Raw genomic sequence first — 19,441 nt, forward strand, 5'->3', positions numbered from 1 at the left:
TATGTCTCTCTATGTCTCTCTCTCTCTCTATGTCTCTCTCTGTCTCTCTCTCTCCATCTCTCTCTCTGTAGTATGTTTATCTGCTAGTAAGGATTGTCTAGTCTACCCTGTACATTGTCTCATGCTCATTGTACAGTATATGCATTGAATTGTAACAAATGTTAGATATTAAACCAACCTGTTGGTGGCAGGTTCAATATGAGTTATTCACTCTGATTCACCCAGTCATCCTAACACACAGTTCAATATGAGTTATTCACTCTGATTCACCCAGTCATCCTAATACACAGTTCAATATGAGTTATTCACTCTGATTCACCCAGTCATCCTAAAACACAGTTCAATATGAGTTATTCACTCTGATTCACCCAGTCATCCTAACACACAGTTCAATATGAGTTATTCACTCTGATTCACCCAGTCATCCTAACACACAGTTCAATATGAGTTATTCACTCTGATTCACCCAGTCATCCTAACACACAGTTCAATATGAGTTATTCACTCTGATTCACCCAGTCATCCTAACACACAGTTCAATATGAGTTATTCACTCTGATTCACCCAGTCATCCTAACACACAGTTCAATATGAGTTATTCACTCTGATTCACCCAGTCATCCTAAAACACAGTTCAATATGAGTTATTCACTCTGATTCACCCAGTCATCCTAACACACAGTTCAATATGAGTTATTCACTCTGATTCACCCAGTCATCCTAACACACAGTTCAATATGAGTTATTCACTCTGATTCACTCAGTCATCCTAACATATAGTTACATATGATCTATATGAATCCAATGACACTGCTGTCCATTTCAAGCATCTTGATCCATCCTCCTTCATGGAGACTAACACGTTGTCCACATTTCTATCTTTCTTTCTCTCTCTCTGTTCTTTATTCTCTCATTCTTGTAGTTATTGATTGGCTGATCACACTGTTGATTGGCTGATCACACTGTTGATTGGCTGATCACACTGTTGATTGGCTGATCACACTGTTGATTGGCTGATCACACTGTTGAATGGCTGATCACACTGTTCATTGGCTGACCACACATCACACTGTTCATTGGCTGACCACACATCACACTGTTGAATGGCTGATCACACTGTTGATTGGCTGATCACAATGTTGATTGGCTGATCACACTGTTGAATGGCTGATCACACTGTTCATTGGCTGAACACACATCACACTGTTCATTGGCTGACCACACATCACACTGTTGAATGGCTGATCACACTGTTGACTGGCTGATCACACTGTTGATTGGCTGATCACACTGTTGATTGGCTAATCACACTGTTGATTGGCTGATCACACTGTTGATTGGCTGACCACACTGTTGAATGGCTGATCACACTGTTGATTGGCTGATCACACTGTTGAATGGCTGATCACACTGTTCATTGGCTGACCACACATCACACTGTTCATTGGCTGACCACACATCACACTGTTCATTGGCTGACCACACATCACACTGTTCATTGGCTGACCACACATCACACTGCTGATTGGCTGATCACACTGTTGATTGGCTAATCACACTGTTGATTGGCTGATCACACTGTTGATTGGCTGATCACACATCACACTGTTGATTGGCTGATCACACTGTTGATTGGCTGATCACACATCGCACTGATAATTGGCTGTTCACATTGTTGAATGGCTGATCACACTGCTGATTGGCTGATCACACTGCTGATTGGCTGATCACACTGCTGAATGGCTGATCACACTGCTGATTGGCTGATCACACTGTTGATTGGCTGATCACACTGTTGATTGGCTAATCACACTGTTGATTGGCTGATCACACTGTTGATTGGCTGATCACACTGTTGAATGGCTGATCACACTGTTCATTGGCTGACCACACATCACACTGTTCATTGGCTTCTCTCACATCACACTGCTGATTGGCTGATCACACTGTTGATTGGCTAATCACACTGTTGATTGGCTGATCACACTGTTGATTGGCTGATCACACTGTTGATTGGCTGATCACACTGTTGATTGGCTGATCACACATCACACTGTTGATTGGCTGTTCACATTGTTGAATGGCTGATCACACTGCTGATTGGCTGATCACACTGCTGATTGGCTGATCACACTGTTGATTGGCTGATCACACTGTTGATTGGCTGATCACACTGTTGATTGGCTAATCACACTGTTGATTGGCTGATCACACTGTTGATTGGCTGATCACACTGTTGAATGGCTGATCACACTGTTCATTGGCTGACCACACATCACACTGTTCATTGGCTGACCACACATCACACTGCTGATTGGCTGATCACACTGTTGATTGGCTAATCACACTGTTGATTGGCTGATCACACTGTTGATTGGCTGATCACACTGTTGATTGGCTGATCACACATCACACTGTTGATTGGCTGTTCACATTGTTGAATGGCTGATCACACTGCTGATTGGCTGATCACACTGCTGATTGGCTGATCACACTGCTGAATGGCTGATCACACTGCTGATTGGCTGATCACACTGTTGATTGGCTGATCACACTGTTGATTGGCTGATCACACTGTTGATTGGCTGATCACACTGTTATTGGCTGATCACACTGTTGATTGGCTGATCACACTGTTGATTGGCTGATCACACTGTTGATTGGCTGATCACACTGTTATTGGCTGATCACACTGTTGATTGGCTGATCACATCATATTCTTAAAAACCATGCATCAAAATGACCTTCTTCTTCACTTGTTGAATTGTCTCTTTCATTCTTCTTATCCCTCATGCCACCCATCCCGTTGATCATTGATCCGGTGACTGTAGCTCGGTATGAAGGAACTCACGCTGGTGTCCTCCCTGTCTTCACAGGTGGCTGGTGGTGGGGAGAAAGGCGAGAAGGGCGAACCCGCTGTGATTGAACCTGTAAGACCCAAAAACACAACACGGCTGCTTTTTTAAGGGAATGTGTGTAGAGAATACAAATTGTGTCATACAGGAAGTTGAAAGAAACTGTTTGGTTATAAATTGATGTTTTCTTCCGTAGAGAGACAGGATGCAGTAGGATGGACGGTATTTCTGTTTTAATTGTGATGTAACACGATGTGAATCACTGAAGCGTTTAATTCTCGCTGTCCCATTTCTTCAATCCTGTCGTCTGTCCATCACGTTTAGGGCATGCTGATTGAAGGCCCTCCTGGACCTGCAGGCCCAGCTGTGAGTAACACATATCTATTCATCCTGAGGCCAAGGAGGCGTCCAAGATGGCACCCTATTCCCTTTGTAGTGCACTAGTTTTAACCAGTAGCCATAGGGCTCTGGTGAAATCTAGTGCACTAAATCTCTACTCAAACTTAAATGACACACTTCTATTGAGTGTCTTACTGTACGTGACTTAGTGACTTAGTCTCAGTCTACAGGGCTTTCATCTCAAATCAGGATTGAGGCCTATGTAACAACATGGCTGTGCCTCAGTTTGATTGGGTTGTGTTTCTGTAGGGTCTTCCGGGCCCCTTGGGTCTACATGGACCCCCTGGTGTTGCTGGAGATCCGGGTGACAGGGTGAGTCTCTCTTCCTGTGTACCTGTCATTGTCTGTCTCTCTCTGTCTCTGTCTCTCTCTGTCTCTGTCTGTCTCTGTCTCTCTCAATTCAATTCAAGGGGCTTTATTGGCATGGGAAACGTGTTAACATTGCTAAAGCAAGTGAGGTAGATCATTTTTATTGTTTATTTAACTTTTATATATTAACAGTTAACATTACACATACAGAAGTTTCAAAACAATAAAGACATTACAAATGTCATATTATATACATATACAGTGTTGTAACAATGTACAAATGGTTAAAGGACACAAGGGAAAATAAATAAGCATAAATATGGGTTGTATTTACAATGGTGTTTGTTTTTCACTGGTTGCCCTTTTCTTGTGGCAACAGATCACAAATCTTGCTGCTGTGATGGCACACTGTGGAATTTCACCCAGTAGATATGGGAGTTTATTAAAATTGGATTTGTTTTCAAATTCTTTGTGGATCTGTGTAATCTGAGGGAAATATGTCTCTCTAATATGGTCATACATTGGGCAGGAGGTTAGGAAGTGCAGCTCAGTTTCCACCTCATTTTGTGGGCAGTGAGCACATAGCCTGTCTTCTCTTGAGAGCCATGTCTGCTTACGGCGGCCCTTCTCAATAGCAAGGCTATGCTCACAACGTTTTCTGATCCAGACGAAATCCTGCAACAATATCATTTTAATGGATAAATGTCAATAGAAAAACTATGAAAGCAGATGAAAATGGAGTGTTTGCTGCCCTTCCAGCAGTCGAGTTTGTTAAGCAGGTGACTCAGTGAGTGAGAAGACGTTAGCCAGCCTGCGTAGAAAACGTTTTCCTTGTTGTCATAGCAACACATGTTTTATTTAATTTCCTTGTCAGGTTTTTTTCCTCAGATGGAAGGATGAAATAAATATTATAATATATAAATACAGTATAAATTAACTTTCAGAACGCATCAACAGGCATCACAAGCATATGCAAATGACCTGAAAGTTCAGCTTTTGTTATTGTGGCAGTGAAAATTTGTTGTTCTTGACCCCATTTCTTACTGGTTATTATAGAATGTACAAGTGTGAACACTCTCTTATCCCTGGGCTAAAATCTCTCTTATCCCTGGGCTAAAATCTCTCTTATCCCTGGGCTAAAATCTCTCTTATCCCTGAGCTAAAATCTCGCTTATCCCTGGGCTAAAATCTCGCTTATCCCTGGGCTAAAATCTCTCTTATCCCTGGGCTAAAATCTCTTATCTTATCCCTGGGCTAAAATCTTATCTCTTATCCCTGGGCTAAAATCTCTCTTATCCCTGGGCTAAAATCTCGCTTGTCCCTGGGCTAAAATCTCGCTTGTCCCTCTCTCTCTTATCCCTGGGCTAAAATCTCGCTTATCCCTGGGCTAAAATCTCGCTTGTCCCTGAGCTAAAATCTCTCTTGTCCCTGAGCTAAAATCTCTCTTGTCCCTGAGCTAAAATCTCTCTTGTCCCTGAGCTAAAATCTCTCTTGTCCCTGAGCTAAAATCTCTCTTGTCCCTGGGCTAAAATCTCTCTTGTCCCTGGGCTAAAATCTCTCTTGTCCCTGGGCTAAAATCTCTCTTATCCCTGGGCTAAAATCTCGCTTATCCCTGGGCTAAAATCTCGCTTGTCCCTGGGCTAAAATCTCGCTTGTCCCTGGGCTAAAATCTCGCTTGTCCCTGGGCTAAAATCTCGCTTGTCCCTGGGCTAAAATCTCGCTTGTCCCTGGGCTAAAATCTCGCTTATCCCCTAAGGTGCAGTCTGAACGTTCCTATAGCCCAGGTGCAGTCTGAACGTTCCTATAGCCCAGGTGCAGTGGGAACTGTGGTACAGTCACTGAGACACGACATGTTCAGTACAGATATTCCAGTACAGTCACCTGGTAGTGAGGTTATTCTCCTGTCCTCTCCTGTCCTCTCCTCTCCTGTCTTGTCCTCTGTTTCTCCTGTCCTCTCCTGTCCTCTCCTTTTCCTCTCCTGTCCTCTCCTGTCCTCTCTTTTCCTCTCCTGTCCTCTCTTTTCCTCTCCTGTCCTGTCTTTTCCTCTATTTTCCTCTCCTGTCCTGTACTCTCCTGTCCTCTCCTGTCCTGTCCTCTCCTGTCCTTTATTTTCCACTCCTGTCCTCTCCTGCTGGTGTTATAATGGATGGAAGACAATTATGATAATAAGGATGTTCTTATTTACCCATTGAATGGTAAACATAGCATAAGACGTTTCTCTCTCTCTCTCGCTCTCTCGCTCTCGCGCTCTCGCGCTCTCTCGCTCGCTCTGGACACGTTCTAACATGGCATCTTTGCTCTTGTCTTGTTGACTTCGTTTCCCAGGGTCCCGCAGGGCGGGCTGGTCTTGCAGGAGCCGACGGTATGCCAGGTCCTCCTGGTACAATGCTGATGCTGCCAGTAAGTACCAGATCAGGAATATTGGGAATTTATATCCAATCCAACAACCACTATTATCTACCACTCTTTAAATGTATTGGTAAATCCATTTTCTAACAACTGCTGATGTAAAAAGGGCTTTAAACATTAATTGATTGATCATCTTGCTTGATCCATATATTTGATTGATATTTAGATGTTCATTGTGCACAGCATGATTGTGATTTTTCTTTTGTAACGACTGTGTTTCTGTGTGTCTCTGTGTGTCTCTGTGTGTGTGTGTGTGTGTGAGAAAGTTCCGTTTTGGAGGGGATGGAGAGAAGGGTCCTGTGGTGTCTGCACAAGAGGCCCAAGCACAGGCTATTCTCTCCCAGGCCAGAGTGAGTATGTTGTGACAGCACCAGGGCTGTAGCAGGCCGAAGAGGGCCAAACACCAGAGCTGTAGCAGGGTTCAGTGTAACCTTTGGGCATATCTCCCTTTTATTTATTAAGAAGAGAAACCCATTCACGTTGCAGCCTTCTTGGCCTTCATTAGTATATCCTTTCTCACAGCTGTAGTTTAGGGGAAGATGTGTGGGAGTGTGGTGGGGGGGGGACGCTTCAGAAAAAGTAAGAGCATACCTCAGACACTCACTATGAGTGAGTGTCTGAGGTATGAGGTAGTGTCTGAGGTATGAGGTAGTGTCTGAGGTAGTGTCTGAGGTATGAGGTAGTGTCTGAGGTAGTGTGAGGTATGAGGTAGTGTATGAGGTAGTGTCTGAGGTATGAGGTAGTGTCTGAGGTATGAGGTAGTGTCTGAGGTATGAGGGAGTGTCTGAGGTATGAGGTAGTGTCTGAGGTAGTGAGGGAGTGTCTGAGGGAGTGTCTGAGGGGTATGGGGAGTGTGTCTGAGGAGTGTCTGAGGTAGTGTCTGAGGTATGAGGGAGTGTCTGAGGTATGAGGGAGTGTCTGAGGTATGAGGGAGTGTCTGAGGTATGAGGGAGTGTCTGAGGTAGTGTCTGAGGTAGTGTCTGAGGTATGAGGAGTGTCTGAGGTATGAGGGAGTGTCTGAGGTATGAGGGAGTGTCTGAGGTATGAGGGAGTGTCTGAGGTATGAGGGAGTGTCTGTATGGGGAGTGTCTGAGGGAGTGTCTGAGGGAGTGTCTGAGGGAGTGTCTGAGGGATTGAGGGAGTGTCTGAGGTATGAGGGAGTGTCTGAGGTAGTGTCTGAGGTATGAGGTAGTGTCTGAGGTATGAGGGAGTGTCTGAGGTAGTGTCTGAGGTATGAGGTAGTGTCTGAGGTAGTGTCTGAGGTAGTGTCTGAGGGAGGTCTGAGGTAGTGTCTGAGGTATGAGGTAGTGTCTGAGGTATGAGGGAGTGTCTGAGGTATGAGGGAGTGTCTGAGGTATGAGGGAGTGTCTGAGGTATGAGGGAGTGTCTGAGGTATGAGGGAGTGTCTGAGGATTGAGGGAGTGTCTGAGGTATGAGGGAGTGTCTGAGGTAGTGTCTGAGGTAGTGTCTGAGGTAGTGTCTGAGGTAGTGTCTGAGGGAGTGTCTGAGGTATGAGGAGTGTCTGAGGTATGAGGAGTGTCTGAGGTATGAGGAGTGTCTGAGGTATGAGGAGTGTCTGAGGTATGAGGGAGTGTCTGAGGTCTGAGGGAGTGTCTGAGGGAGTGTCTGAGGGAGTGTCTGAGGGAGTGTCTGAGGGAGTGTCTGAGGGAGTGTCTGAGGGAGTGTCTGAGGGAGTGTCTGAGGGAGTGTCTGAGGGAGTGTCTGAGGTATGAGGGAGGAATAGGATGGTAGGGTGTGAGGTATGATGTAGTGTCTGAGGTATGAGGTAGTGTCTGAGTGAGGAATAGGATGGTAGGGTGTGTGGTACTGGGACATATGGAGGGTGTTCATCTGTCTCCTTCCTTCTTGTGATTTGTCATCCCTTCCCCCCCTCACTCTCCCTCCCCCTCCAACGCCCTCCATCCCCTCCATCTTCCCTCCCTCCCCTCCATCCTCCTCCCCCCTCCCTCCCCCTCCATCCTCCTCCATCCTCCTCCCCCTCTCCATCCTCCTCCCCCTCTATCCCCCTCCATCCTCCTTCCCTCCCTCCCCTCCATCCTCCTCCCCCTCCATCCTCCTTCCCTCCCTCCCTCCCACTCCATCCCCTTTCATCTACCCCACAGCTCGCCATGAGAGGTCCCTCAGGTCCAATGGGTCTCACAGGGAGATCTGGTCCAGTGGTGAGTTTTAGTCCCCCCCTGATAACACACACACAGACACATCCTCTTACCAAGTCTCCCGTGGAAGGTGAGTGAACACAGGTCAATGAACACAGGTCATTGACTGCCCTGTCAGAAACCTACAATGTATCGTGTCACAATTCACCCTGGCCTTTTACCCTTCTTCCTATGAGATATCTTCCCACATATAACTATCCTGAGGTATACACCAGCTATAATAGTGCCTTCAGCCTAGAGTTTTCCAAGGATGAGGCTGAGTAGAGATGAAAAACCAACACAATTAGAGGCTCGAAGCTTCTTTTTTCAATTCTATTGCATTCATTTTTTTTGTTTGTGCTCATTTGATACCACCCTGCGTCCCAAAGCTGGCTTACCTCGGAAGCTAAGCAGAGTTGGTCCAGGTCGGTCCCTGGATGGGAGACAAGATGCTGCTGGAAGTGGTGCTGAAGGTCCAGTAGGGAGCACTCTTCCCTCTGGTCTAAGGAGATCCCATTGCCCCAGGGCAGTGAAGGGACATTGCCTTGCGTAGGGTGCCGTCTTTTGGATGGGACGTTATACACTAACGTCACTAAAGATCCCATGGCACTTATCGTAAGAGTAAGGGTGTTAACCCTGGAGTCCTGCCTAAATCTGGCCCTCATACCGTCATGGCCACCTAATCCTTCCCCTCATTCCTAGTAGGCCAATATAACTCCTGACCTCTCCACCTGATAGCTGGCGTGTGGTGAGCGTTCTACCACAAAATGGTTGCCGTGCATCACCAAGGAGGATGCTGCTGATTGGTGGTGGATGGAGGGGAGTTTCCCCCCATTACTGTGTAAAGCTCTTTGAGGACCTCAGTTGGTAGAACAGCGCTATACAAAACCCAGTATTATTATATTGTGTTTTCCCTTTTGAAACCAATAGTTCTTGACTTGTGAGACAAAGTGGAGCCCATTTTATGCTTTTAAAACTAGTGTCTGTATTGCTAAATCACTAGTAGTAAATCACTAGTATTGCTAAATCACTAGTAGTGTCTATTGCTAAATCACTAGTAGTGTCTATTGATAAATCACTAATAGTGTCTATTGATAAATCACTAATAGTGTCTAGATGGAATGCTCTGAAATGTCTATCCAGCCCTGCAATTGAACCCCACATTTTTAGACTTAAGTTTATGTTTTCTCACTACAATATACAGTATGATCATGATACGTTAATATATACATAATGTGTACAGTTTGTCATGTTTAACTGATGATAATATCCATGGTTGAGTGCATACTAATTGGTTAGCTTGCCAACCGGAGCACATGCAAAGTCAATGGGACAAACTGGATAAATTAGCTACCTAGCTAGCCAGGTAGATAGTTTTTTGAATGTTTAACTAGCAGACCTAGCTAGATTAAAACCATTGACTTTGTTCTACTTTATGATTCTGAAGTTAGAAGTTTGCTAAATCTATTTGTCTTTATGTCTGTAATGCCACACCTAACACCTCTTTATTGTGTCAGTCAACTGGCACTAACAAGCTACAGGAGATGAGTAAATCAATGGGGAAATTGTTTTAAATGAATCTATACTACCAGTCAAATGTTTCGACACACCTACTCATTCAAGGGTTTTTCTTAATTTTTACTATTTTCTCCATTGTAGAATAATAATGAAGACATCAAAATTATGAAATAACACATATGGAATCATGTAGTAACGGAAAAGTGTTAAACAAATCAAATATTTTTTATATATTGAGATTTTTCAAAGTAGCCACCCTTTGCCTTGATGACAGCTTTGCACACTCTTAGCATTCTCTCAACCAGCTTCCTGAGGAATGCTTTTCCAACAGTCTTGAATGGAGTTCCCACTGGCTGAGTGGTGTTCTGTTCCAGCCAATAGGACATCTCTCTGGCTGAGGGGTGTTCTGTTCCAGCCAATAGGACATCTCTCTGGCTGAGGGGTGTTCTGTTCCAGCCAATAGGACATCTCTCTGGCTGAGGGGTGTTCTGTTCCAGCCAATAGGACATCTCTCTGGCTGAGGGGTGTTCTGTTCCAGCCAATAGGACATCTCTCTGGCTGAGGGGTGTTCTGTTCCAGCCAATAGGACATCTCTCTGGCTGAGGGGTGTTTTGTTCCAGCCAATAGGACATCTCTCTGGCTGAGGGGTGTTCTGTTCCAGCCAATAGGACACCTCTCTGGCTGAGGGGTGTTCTGTTCCAGCCAATAGGACACCTCTCTGGCTGAGGGGTGTTCTGATCCAGCCAATAGGACACCTCTCTGGCTGAGTGGTGTTATGATCGAGCCAATAGGACTAACAAGGTTTGTGTCCATGCTTCTCATTGGTCCATCTTTGTCTCAGGGTGTTCCTGGTTCTTCTGGACTTAAAGGTGATGCCGGAGACCCTGGTCCTCAGGTGAGAGGTTTAACACATAGCTGGAGACTACTAAACCCACTCATAGTCATACTGCACTTAACATAGACAGTTACTGTTCCTATATCTCACTACAGTTACCCCTACCTCACTACAGTTACCCCTACCTCACTACAGTTACCTATACCTCACTACAGTTACCTGTAACTAGTTACCTATATCTAACTACAGTTACCTATACCTCACTACAGTTACCTATACCTCACTACAGTTACCTATACCTCACTACAGTTACCTATACCTCACTACAGTTACCTATACCTCACTACAGTTACCTATATCTAACTACAGTTACCTATACCTCACTACAGTTACCTATACCTCACTACAGTTACCTATACCTCACTACAGTTACCTATACCTCACTACAGTTACCTATACCTCACTACAGTTACCTATACCTCACTACAGTTACCTATACCTCACTACAGTTACCTATACATCACTACAGTTACCTATACATCACTACAGTTACCTATTCCTCACTACAGTTACCTATTCCTCACCACAGTTACCCTCCTCACCTACAGTTCACTACAGTTACCCTACAGTTACAGTTCACCTACAGTTACCTATACCTCACTACAGTTAGTTCCTACACCTACAGTTACCTCATCACTACAGTTACCTATACCTCACTACAGTTACCTATACCTCACTACAGTTACCCCACTACAGTTACCTATTCCTCACTACAGTTACCTATACATCACTACAGTTTATCCTACAGTTACCTATACCTCCTACAGTTACCTATACCTCACTACAGTTACCTAGTTACCTCCTCCTACAGTTACCTATACCTCACTACAGTTACCTATACATCACTACAGTTACCTATTCCTCACCTACAGTTACCTATCCTCCTCTACAGTTACCTCACAGTTACCTATTCCTCACCTACAGTTACCTATTACCTATTCCTCCTACAGTTACCTATTCCAGTTACCACCTACAGTTACCTATTTACCTACAGTTACCTATTCCTCACCTACAGTTACCTATTCCTCACCTACAGTTACCTATTCCTCACCTACATTTACCTACAGTTACCTCACACTACAGTTACCTATTCCTCTACAGTTACCCTACAGTTACCTATACATCACTACAGTTACCTATCCCTCACCTACAGTTACCTATTCCTCACCTACAGTTACCTATACATCACTACAGTTACCTATTCCTCACCTACAGTTACCTGTAACTACAGTTACCTATACATCACTACAGTTACCTATACATCACTACAGTTACCTGTATCTAACTACAGTTACCTATTCCTCACCTACAGTTACCCATTCCTCACTACAGTTACCTATTCCTCACCTACAGTTACCTATACCTACAGTTCACCTACCTCACCTACAGTTACCTATAACTACAGTTACCTCACTACAGTTACCTATACATCACTACAGTTACCTATTCCTCACCTACAGTTACCTATACTATCACTACAGTTACCTATCCTCATCCTACAGTTACCTACAGTTACCTATACCTCACTACAGTTACCTATCCTCACCTCACTACAGTTACCTAAGTTACCTATTCCTCACCTACAGTTACCTATTCCTCACCTACAGTTACCTATTCCTCACTACAGTTACCTATACCTCACTACAGTTACCTATACATCACCTACAGTTACCTACAGTTACCTATCACTACAGTTACCTATACCTCACCTACAGTCACCTGTCACTACAGTTACCCATACATCACTACAGTTACCCATACATCACTACAGTTACCTATACATCACTACAGTTACCTATACATCACTACAGTTACCTATATACATCACCTACAGTTACCTATACCTCACTACAGTTACCTACAGTTACCCTCACCTACAGTTACCTATACCTACAGTTCACTACAGTTACCTATACATCACCTACAGTTACCTGTAACTACAGTTACCTACAGTTACCTATTCCTCACTACAGTTACCTATTCCTCACCTACAGTTACCTATACCTCACCTACATCATTCCTCACCTACAGTTACCTATTCCTCACCTACAGTTACCTATTCCTCACCTACAGTTACCTATTCCTCACCTACAGTTACCTATTCCTCACCTACAGTTACCTATTCCTCACCTACAGTTACCTATTCCTCACCTACAGTTACCTATTCCTCACCTACAGTTACCTATTCCTCACCTACAGTTACCTATACATCACTACAGTTACCTATCCTCACCTACAGTTACCTGTAACTACAGTTACCTATACCTCACCTACAGTTACCTATTCCTCACCTACAGTTACCTATACCTCCCTACAGTTACCTATTCCTCACCTACAGTTACCTATACATCACCTACAGTTACCTATTCCTCACCTACAGTTACCTATACATCACTACAGTTACCTATTCCTCACCTACAGTTACCTATACATCACTACAGTTACCTATTCCTCACCTACAGTTACCTATACATCACTACAGTTACCTATTCCTCACCTACAGTTACCTATACCTCCTACAGTTACCTATTCCTCACCTACAGTTACAGTTACCTATTCCTCACCTACAGTTACCTGTAACTACAGTTACCTATTCCTCACCTACAGTTACCTATACGTACCTACAGTTACCTATACCTCACTACAGTTACCTATTCCTCACCTACAGTTACCTGTAACTACAGTTACCTATTCCTCACCTACAGTTACCTATACCTCACTACAGTTACCTATACCTCCCTACAGTTACCTATACCTCCCTACAGTTACCTATTCCTCACCTACAGTTACCTATACATCACTACAGTTACCTACAGCTACACCTATATTTAATGTATACCTATTCAGTGAATGTTCCCTAGCTGACTATAATCTGGCCATCATTACGTGTCCTGCACAGGGCTCCAGGGGAGTCCAAGGGTCTGCGGGACAAATAGGCAAATCTGGTAAGACGGTAAGTGGACCGAGTGAACTCTGCCTCATCCAGTGTGTGTGTGTGTGTGTGTGTGTGTGTGTTGTGTGTAGTGTGTGTGCTGTGTGCTGTGTGCTGTGTGTGTGCTGTGTGTGTGTGGTGTGTGCTGTGTGCTGTGTGTGTGTGGTGTGTGTGTGTGTGTGTGTGTGTGCTGTGTGTGTGTGTGGTGTGTAGTGTGGGTGCGTGTGTGGTGTGTAGTGTGGGTGCAGTGTACGATCTGAACGGTTTATCATTAACAAACAATTCCCTGAATGTTCTAGAATCCAGTTAAAGATCCCAAAACGTACAACCTGGCAGTAGATTACATAATTGGCTGTAATTGCATTTCCAGGTAGATGCCATTGCCTGATTGGTCTTGAGGATTCCATGTTTAATCTTTCTCTTTCTCTCTCTTTCTCTCTCAGGGTCGTGGTGGAGCAGTTGGCGCCCGAGGAATGCCTGGAGAGTCGGGGTCTAAGGTACATGATGTCTCTGCCTACTAGTCACTTTACTCAGAGAATGAAAAGCACATGATGTCTCTGTCTGTTACGTGTGACTGTTCTGTGTTGGTCACTACCACTGTGTTGTAAACATATACACGATGATGTCTGTGTAGCCTGGGGACTCGGTGGTCATTGTCACATTGTGTTTCTCTACAGGGAGACGGAGGATTCGATGGCCTGCCCGGCCTACCTGGTGCCAAGGGACACAGGGTGAGCAACAGTATCAAGCACCTGCATGTGTACCGCTCCCTAAATGAGAAGGCCACAGGCTGTTCTGAAATGAATGGTTGAGATCCTTTATCCTTCAAGGAAATGACCGGTGAAGCAAACAGCAAACTCCATGTGACCGAACGGCTTGATTCGGTCTTATGTAGAATTTTTTTTGAAACTTACGTTGGATAAAAGTAGAGATTCAGAGCTAGAAAAGGATATATCATACACTACAGTTGAGGAACAATGTGAAAGTAATTGTGCTTTGAACGTTGATACACTTGGAAACCCACTTTTGAGAAAATGGCCCTTGAATGTTTTGGTAGACCTACTGGAGATCTCCTCGTTGTCTACACCCATTCAGCATCATTCACACCTTCTTAATTAAGCCTTAGCCACACCCATTTATTTAAGGATTCACTTGTGAGGCCATGTACAGTACTAAACAACCAAAGATTTCAAGACTAAAGTCTGGTTTATACTACGGTGTGTTTGGTAAATTCAGTCAGGAGTGCCAGAGTGTGCTCAGTGTGCTCTGGGGGTTGGTAAACTCAGAGCGTTTCACTCTCGGAGCATTCAGAGAGCACACTGGATGCTCTGGCGGAGGAGTAGGGTTGATCCGAACGTTCTGACCAAACAACAGCAGTCAAGCACCCAAGCTAACTGGCTAACGTAACCTAGTTTGCTAGCTACTTCAAGACACAAATGAGAGAACAGCTCACTCTGACCATTTTACTTGCCTTAGAAGAGCTGGTTAGGCTGTTTCTATGTTATCCAGAGTGTTGGTGACTGTAACTGTGCTGCTGGCACCAATGTATTAAGCTTTTTTGCCAACGTTTGCTGACACCGGCCATATTCAACAGGTGTTTATTAGTAAGTTCATCAGTTATTCTGCGCTCTGGCACACACAGACATGGTTGGTTACTGTGCTCTGGCACACACAGACATGGTTGGTTACTGCGCTCTGGCACACACAGACATGGTTGGTTACTGCGCTCTGGCACACACAGACATGGGCACACACAGACATGGTTGGTTACTGTGCTCTGGCACACACAGACATGGTTGGTTACTGTGCTCTGGCACACACAGACATGGTTGGTTACTGTGCTCTGGCACACACAGACATGGTTGGTTACTGCGCTCTGGCACACACAGACATGGTTGGTTACTGTGCTCTGGCACACACAGACATGGTTGGTTACTGTGCTCTGGCACACACAGACATGGTTGGTTACTGTGCTCTGGCACACACAGACATGGTTGGTTACTGTGCTCTGGCACACACAGACATGGTTGGTTACTGTGCTCTGGCACACACAGACATGGTTGGTTACTGTGCTCTGGCACACAGACATGGTTGGTTACTGTGCTCTGGCACACTCAGACATGGTTGGTTACTGTGCTCTGGCACACTCAGACATGGTTGGTTACTGTGCTCTGGCACACACAGACATGGACAGTGTGCTCTGGCACACACAGACATGGTTGGTTACTGTGCTCTGGCACACACAGACATGGTTGGTTACTGTGCTCTGGCACACACAGACATGGTTGGTTACTGTGCTCTGGCACACACAGACATGGTTGGTTACTGTGCTCTGGCACACACAGACATGGTTGGTTACTGTGCTCTGGCACACACAGACATGGTTGGTTACTGTGCTCTGGCACACACAGACATGGTTGGTTACTGTGCTCTGGCACACTCAGACATGGTTGGTTACTGCGCTCTGGCACACACAGACATGGTTGGTTACTGTGCTCTGGCACACACAGACATGGTTGGTTACTGTGCTCTGGCACACACAGACATGGTTGGTTACTGTGCTCTGGCACACACAGACATGGTTGGTTAGTGTGCTCTGGCACACACAGACATGGTTGGTTACTGTGCTCTGGCACACACAGACAGAGTGCTCTGAAATCGAAGTAGATAGCCAGAGTGAATTTATCAGCTACGTCTATCGACAGTTGTCGCTGTGACATCATGAACATTCTATTGAAATGATTACTTGCATACTTGCATAGATAGTGGAGTCTTTTGTTTAGACATGTAGCTAGCTAGCTAAACAATGAACCATAACACCAACTCATAACCTTACTACCCTGCATGAATCTGCAGGTGGCTAACCAACCAGGTTTAATGTTAGCTAGCTAGCAATGCTCTGAAATACAAAATAATATTTCTACACTGATCATACACGTAACATTAGCTAGCGAGCCAACCAGCTAATGTTAGCTAGATAGCTAACATTACGCTTTAGCTTGAAATGAAAATGACTTTCTGACAACATTAGAAACATGTAATATTTGAAAATGTAGCTAGCTAGACTCTCTTACCCATATACATGGATGGACGCTTCCCCCCCTCTCTGTCAGCTAGCTAGACTAGCTACATTTCTGTCACGGATGCTATGGTTGCCCTTAGTTTCAAGAAGAAATCCGGAGACAGGTATTTATTACAATAGCCTTCTGTGTGTTCTCATTTTGACTTCTTCTGCATATTTGCAATCAAACTGCAGAATTGTCTCAGTCTCCTGAGCTATCATTCTCTAATTTCACTGATTTCAAAACTCAGTCCTCCAGAAAGTGGAGAGCAACACTTTTGCAGTTCTACTACGTGATATCTTTAAAAAAAAGCTGTGTTAGAAAGGTTTACCGACAGATACTGACCAGCTCATGTTATAGACAGAAGCGGGCTACATGGCAGACCGATTCCAACTCATCTCTCGGCATGTCCAGCCCAATCATTATCTTAACCAATCATGGCAGACCGATTCCAACTCATCTCTCGGCATGTCCAGCCCAATCATTATCTTAACCAATCATGGCAGACCGATTCCAAATCATCTCTTGGCATGTCCAGCCCACTCATTATCTCAACCAATCATGGCAGACCGATTCCAATACATCTCTCGGCATGTCCAGCCCACTCATTATCTCAACCAATCATGGCAGACCGATTCCCACTCATCTCTTGGCATGTCCAGCCCACTCATTATCTCAACCAATCATGGCAGACCGATTCCAATACATCTCTCGGCATGTCCAGCCCACTCATTATCTCAACCAATCATGGCAGACCGATTCCCACTCATCTCTCGGCATGTCCAGCCCACTCATTATCTCAGCCAATCATGGCTAGCGGGAAGGTTGCTGACTTTTTCCATAGATAAACCAACTAGGCTCCTAATTTAAGAATAGTATTCATATTTACAGATTGCATACCAGTTTGTTATTAAAGCACATAAAAGTTCACATGTTCCAAAGGCAAAAACAAATAGTTTATGTTTAAACGTCTCTCCTGTGAAGTGTGACATACGCCTAGTTTCCTGAAACGAGTCTCATATTCTCAATCTCTACAAAACAATGACCTCCAGTTTTGAAATGAAGGTTCTGATTTAAAGTTCCCTTCAACCCTCAACCCCCTAGCTTCGCACCAATAGTGAAAGAGAGAGAATATGAGTCCTAATCAGGCCTGCAATAGGTTCCCCAAAACACTGGTATTTTCTGACTAATACTCTCACTCATTCCAGAGGATCTGAAGTTAATTACAGGCAGATTTAATGAGGCAGGTGATCCATACTAGAGGAATCTATCCTGTCAAACAATAGACTAGTGTTGGTCTGAGAAACAGGATTTGGAAGTTTATAGGCTTATGGGTGAAATACTTTTGGCCCCGTTTGATAAGACCAAATTGGGGTGGGGGGTTGTAAAATGTCTGACACTTTTGGCTACATAAGCTTGTTGTTCTGATTAATCTCGTGATTTTCTTTGGGTGCAACATTATACAATCACCTAAGTCTTTAATTTTGAAATGAAATGCGGAGCTAATATTATTGTAAAAACTCATTTGAATGGCTTTGAAGTGGTAATCTAAAAAACAAATGAGCAAAGTCATTTTTTTGTTCAGATTTACAGTTGGACCAATAGTGTGGCCAAATTGATCCTCTGATAACAATCTCTTCCACAGAGTTGTCACCAGACGTGTAGACAAGCAGCATGTTGAAAAGCATGATCATGATACAAGCTCCAGTCCCAGTCCTTTTCTGTGCCATCTGCTCTAAACACCCTCAGAAGAGACACACCAGACCCTGTCAGGCTAAATTAGGAGCTTAGGCTGCAGAGAGAGAGAGAGAAGGGGCAGAGAGAGGGAGAACCAGGTAGAATAGGTAGAGAGAGAGAGAAACAGAGAGAAGGGGCAGAGAGAGGGAGAGGGACAAACAGATTGGAGGGGTAGAGAGAGAAACAGAGAGAAGGGGCAGAGAGAGGGAGAGGGACAAACAGATTGGAGGGGTAGAGAGAGAGAGAGAGAGAGAGAGAGAGAGAGAGAAGGGGCAGAGAGGGAGAGCCTGGTCGTTTGGTTACCTATTCTGCCTGGGTAACATCAAGGTAAAAACAGAGTTAGCCAGCCAGCCAACCAGCCAATCAGCGAGCCAGTCAGCCAGCCAGCCAGCCAGCCAGTCATCCTGCTGTAAGAGTCTGTAACTACACAGCTGGCCTCGCCCAGTCTTCTATGTAGCACTAACACACATCTCTCTCTCTCTCTCTGTCTCTCTCTCCCTCTCTCCCCCTTCTCTCTCTCTCTCTCTCTCTCGCTCCCTCTCTGCCCCTTCTCTCTCTCGCTCTCTCTCTCTGCCCCTTCTCTCTCTCTCCATCTCTCTCCATCTCTCCCTCTCTGCCCCTTCTCTCTCTCCCTCTCTCTCCCTCTCTGCCCCTTCTCTCTCTCTCCCTCTCTGCCCCTTCTCTCTCTCCCTCTCTGCCCCCTCTCTCTCTCCCCTCTGCCCCTTCTCTCTCTCTCCCTCTCTGCCCCTTCTCTCTCTCTCCCTCTCTGCCCCTTCTCTCTCTGCCCCTCTGCCCCTCTCTCTCTCTCTCTCTCTGTCTCTCTCTGCTCTCCTCTCTCTCTGTCTCTCTCTCTCTCTCTCTCTCTCTCTCTCTCTGTCTCTCTCTCTCTCTGTCTCTCTCTCTGTCTCTCTGTCTCTCTCTCTCTCTCTCTACAGGGGGAGACCGGATCAATTGGACCTCCTGGAGCCCCTGGAGAGGACGGACAAAGAGTGAGTGTCCCACCATTCCTGCCCTCATCATTCTCCCATACAACTCCTCCATTTCCATCCACTCATTTTTACTGCTGTAAACTGACAGCTCTTCTCTGTGCAGGGCGAGGATGGAGAGATCGGGCCAAGGGGATTGGCTGGAGAGAGCGTAAGAGAGTGTCCACTGAATCGCTGTTAGTT

General features: G+C 45.0%; 1 protein-coding gene across 1 annotated transcript in view; it reads left to right on the forward strand.

Annotated features, from left to right (window-relative positions):
* The window catches only part of LOC112236786 (collagen alpha-1(XI) chain-like), a 251,133-nt gene that overhangs the window by 87,215 nt on the left and 144,477 nt on the right, over positions 1-19,441 (forward strand). Inside the window, exons 9-20 of the mRNA XM_042308834.1 lie at positions 2,877-2,930; positions 3,180-3,221; positions 3,504-3,566; positions 5,889-5,963; positions 6,239-6,322; positions 8,096-8,152; positions 10,488-10,541; positions 13,441-13,494; positions 13,917-13,970; positions 14,151-14,204; positions 19,208-19,261; positions 19,365-19,409. Coding sequence (XP_042164768.1) covers positions 2,877-2,930; positions 3,180-3,221; positions 3,504-3,566; positions 5,889-5,963; positions 6,239-6,322; positions 8,096-8,152; positions 10,488-10,541; positions 13,441-13,494; positions 13,917-13,970; positions 14,151-14,204; positions 19,208-19,261; positions 19,365-19,409 — 690 coding nt within the window. The remainder of the gene's footprint in view (positions 1-2,876; positions 2,931-3,179; positions 3,222-3,503; positions 3,567-5,888; positions 5,964-6,238; positions 6,323-8,095; positions 8,153-10,487; positions 10,542-13,440; positions 13,495-13,916; positions 13,971-14,150; positions 14,205-19,207; positions 19,262-19,364; positions 19,410-19,441) is intronic.

This window comes from Oncorhynchus tshawytscha, linkage group LG29 (assembly GCF_018296145.1).
Source record: "Oncorhynchus tshawytscha isolate Ot180627B linkage group LG29, Otsh_v2.0, whole genome shotgun sequence".
NCBI lineage: Eukaryota > Metazoa > Chordata > Actinopteri > Salmoniformes > Salmonidae > Oncorhynchus > Oncorhynchus tshawytscha.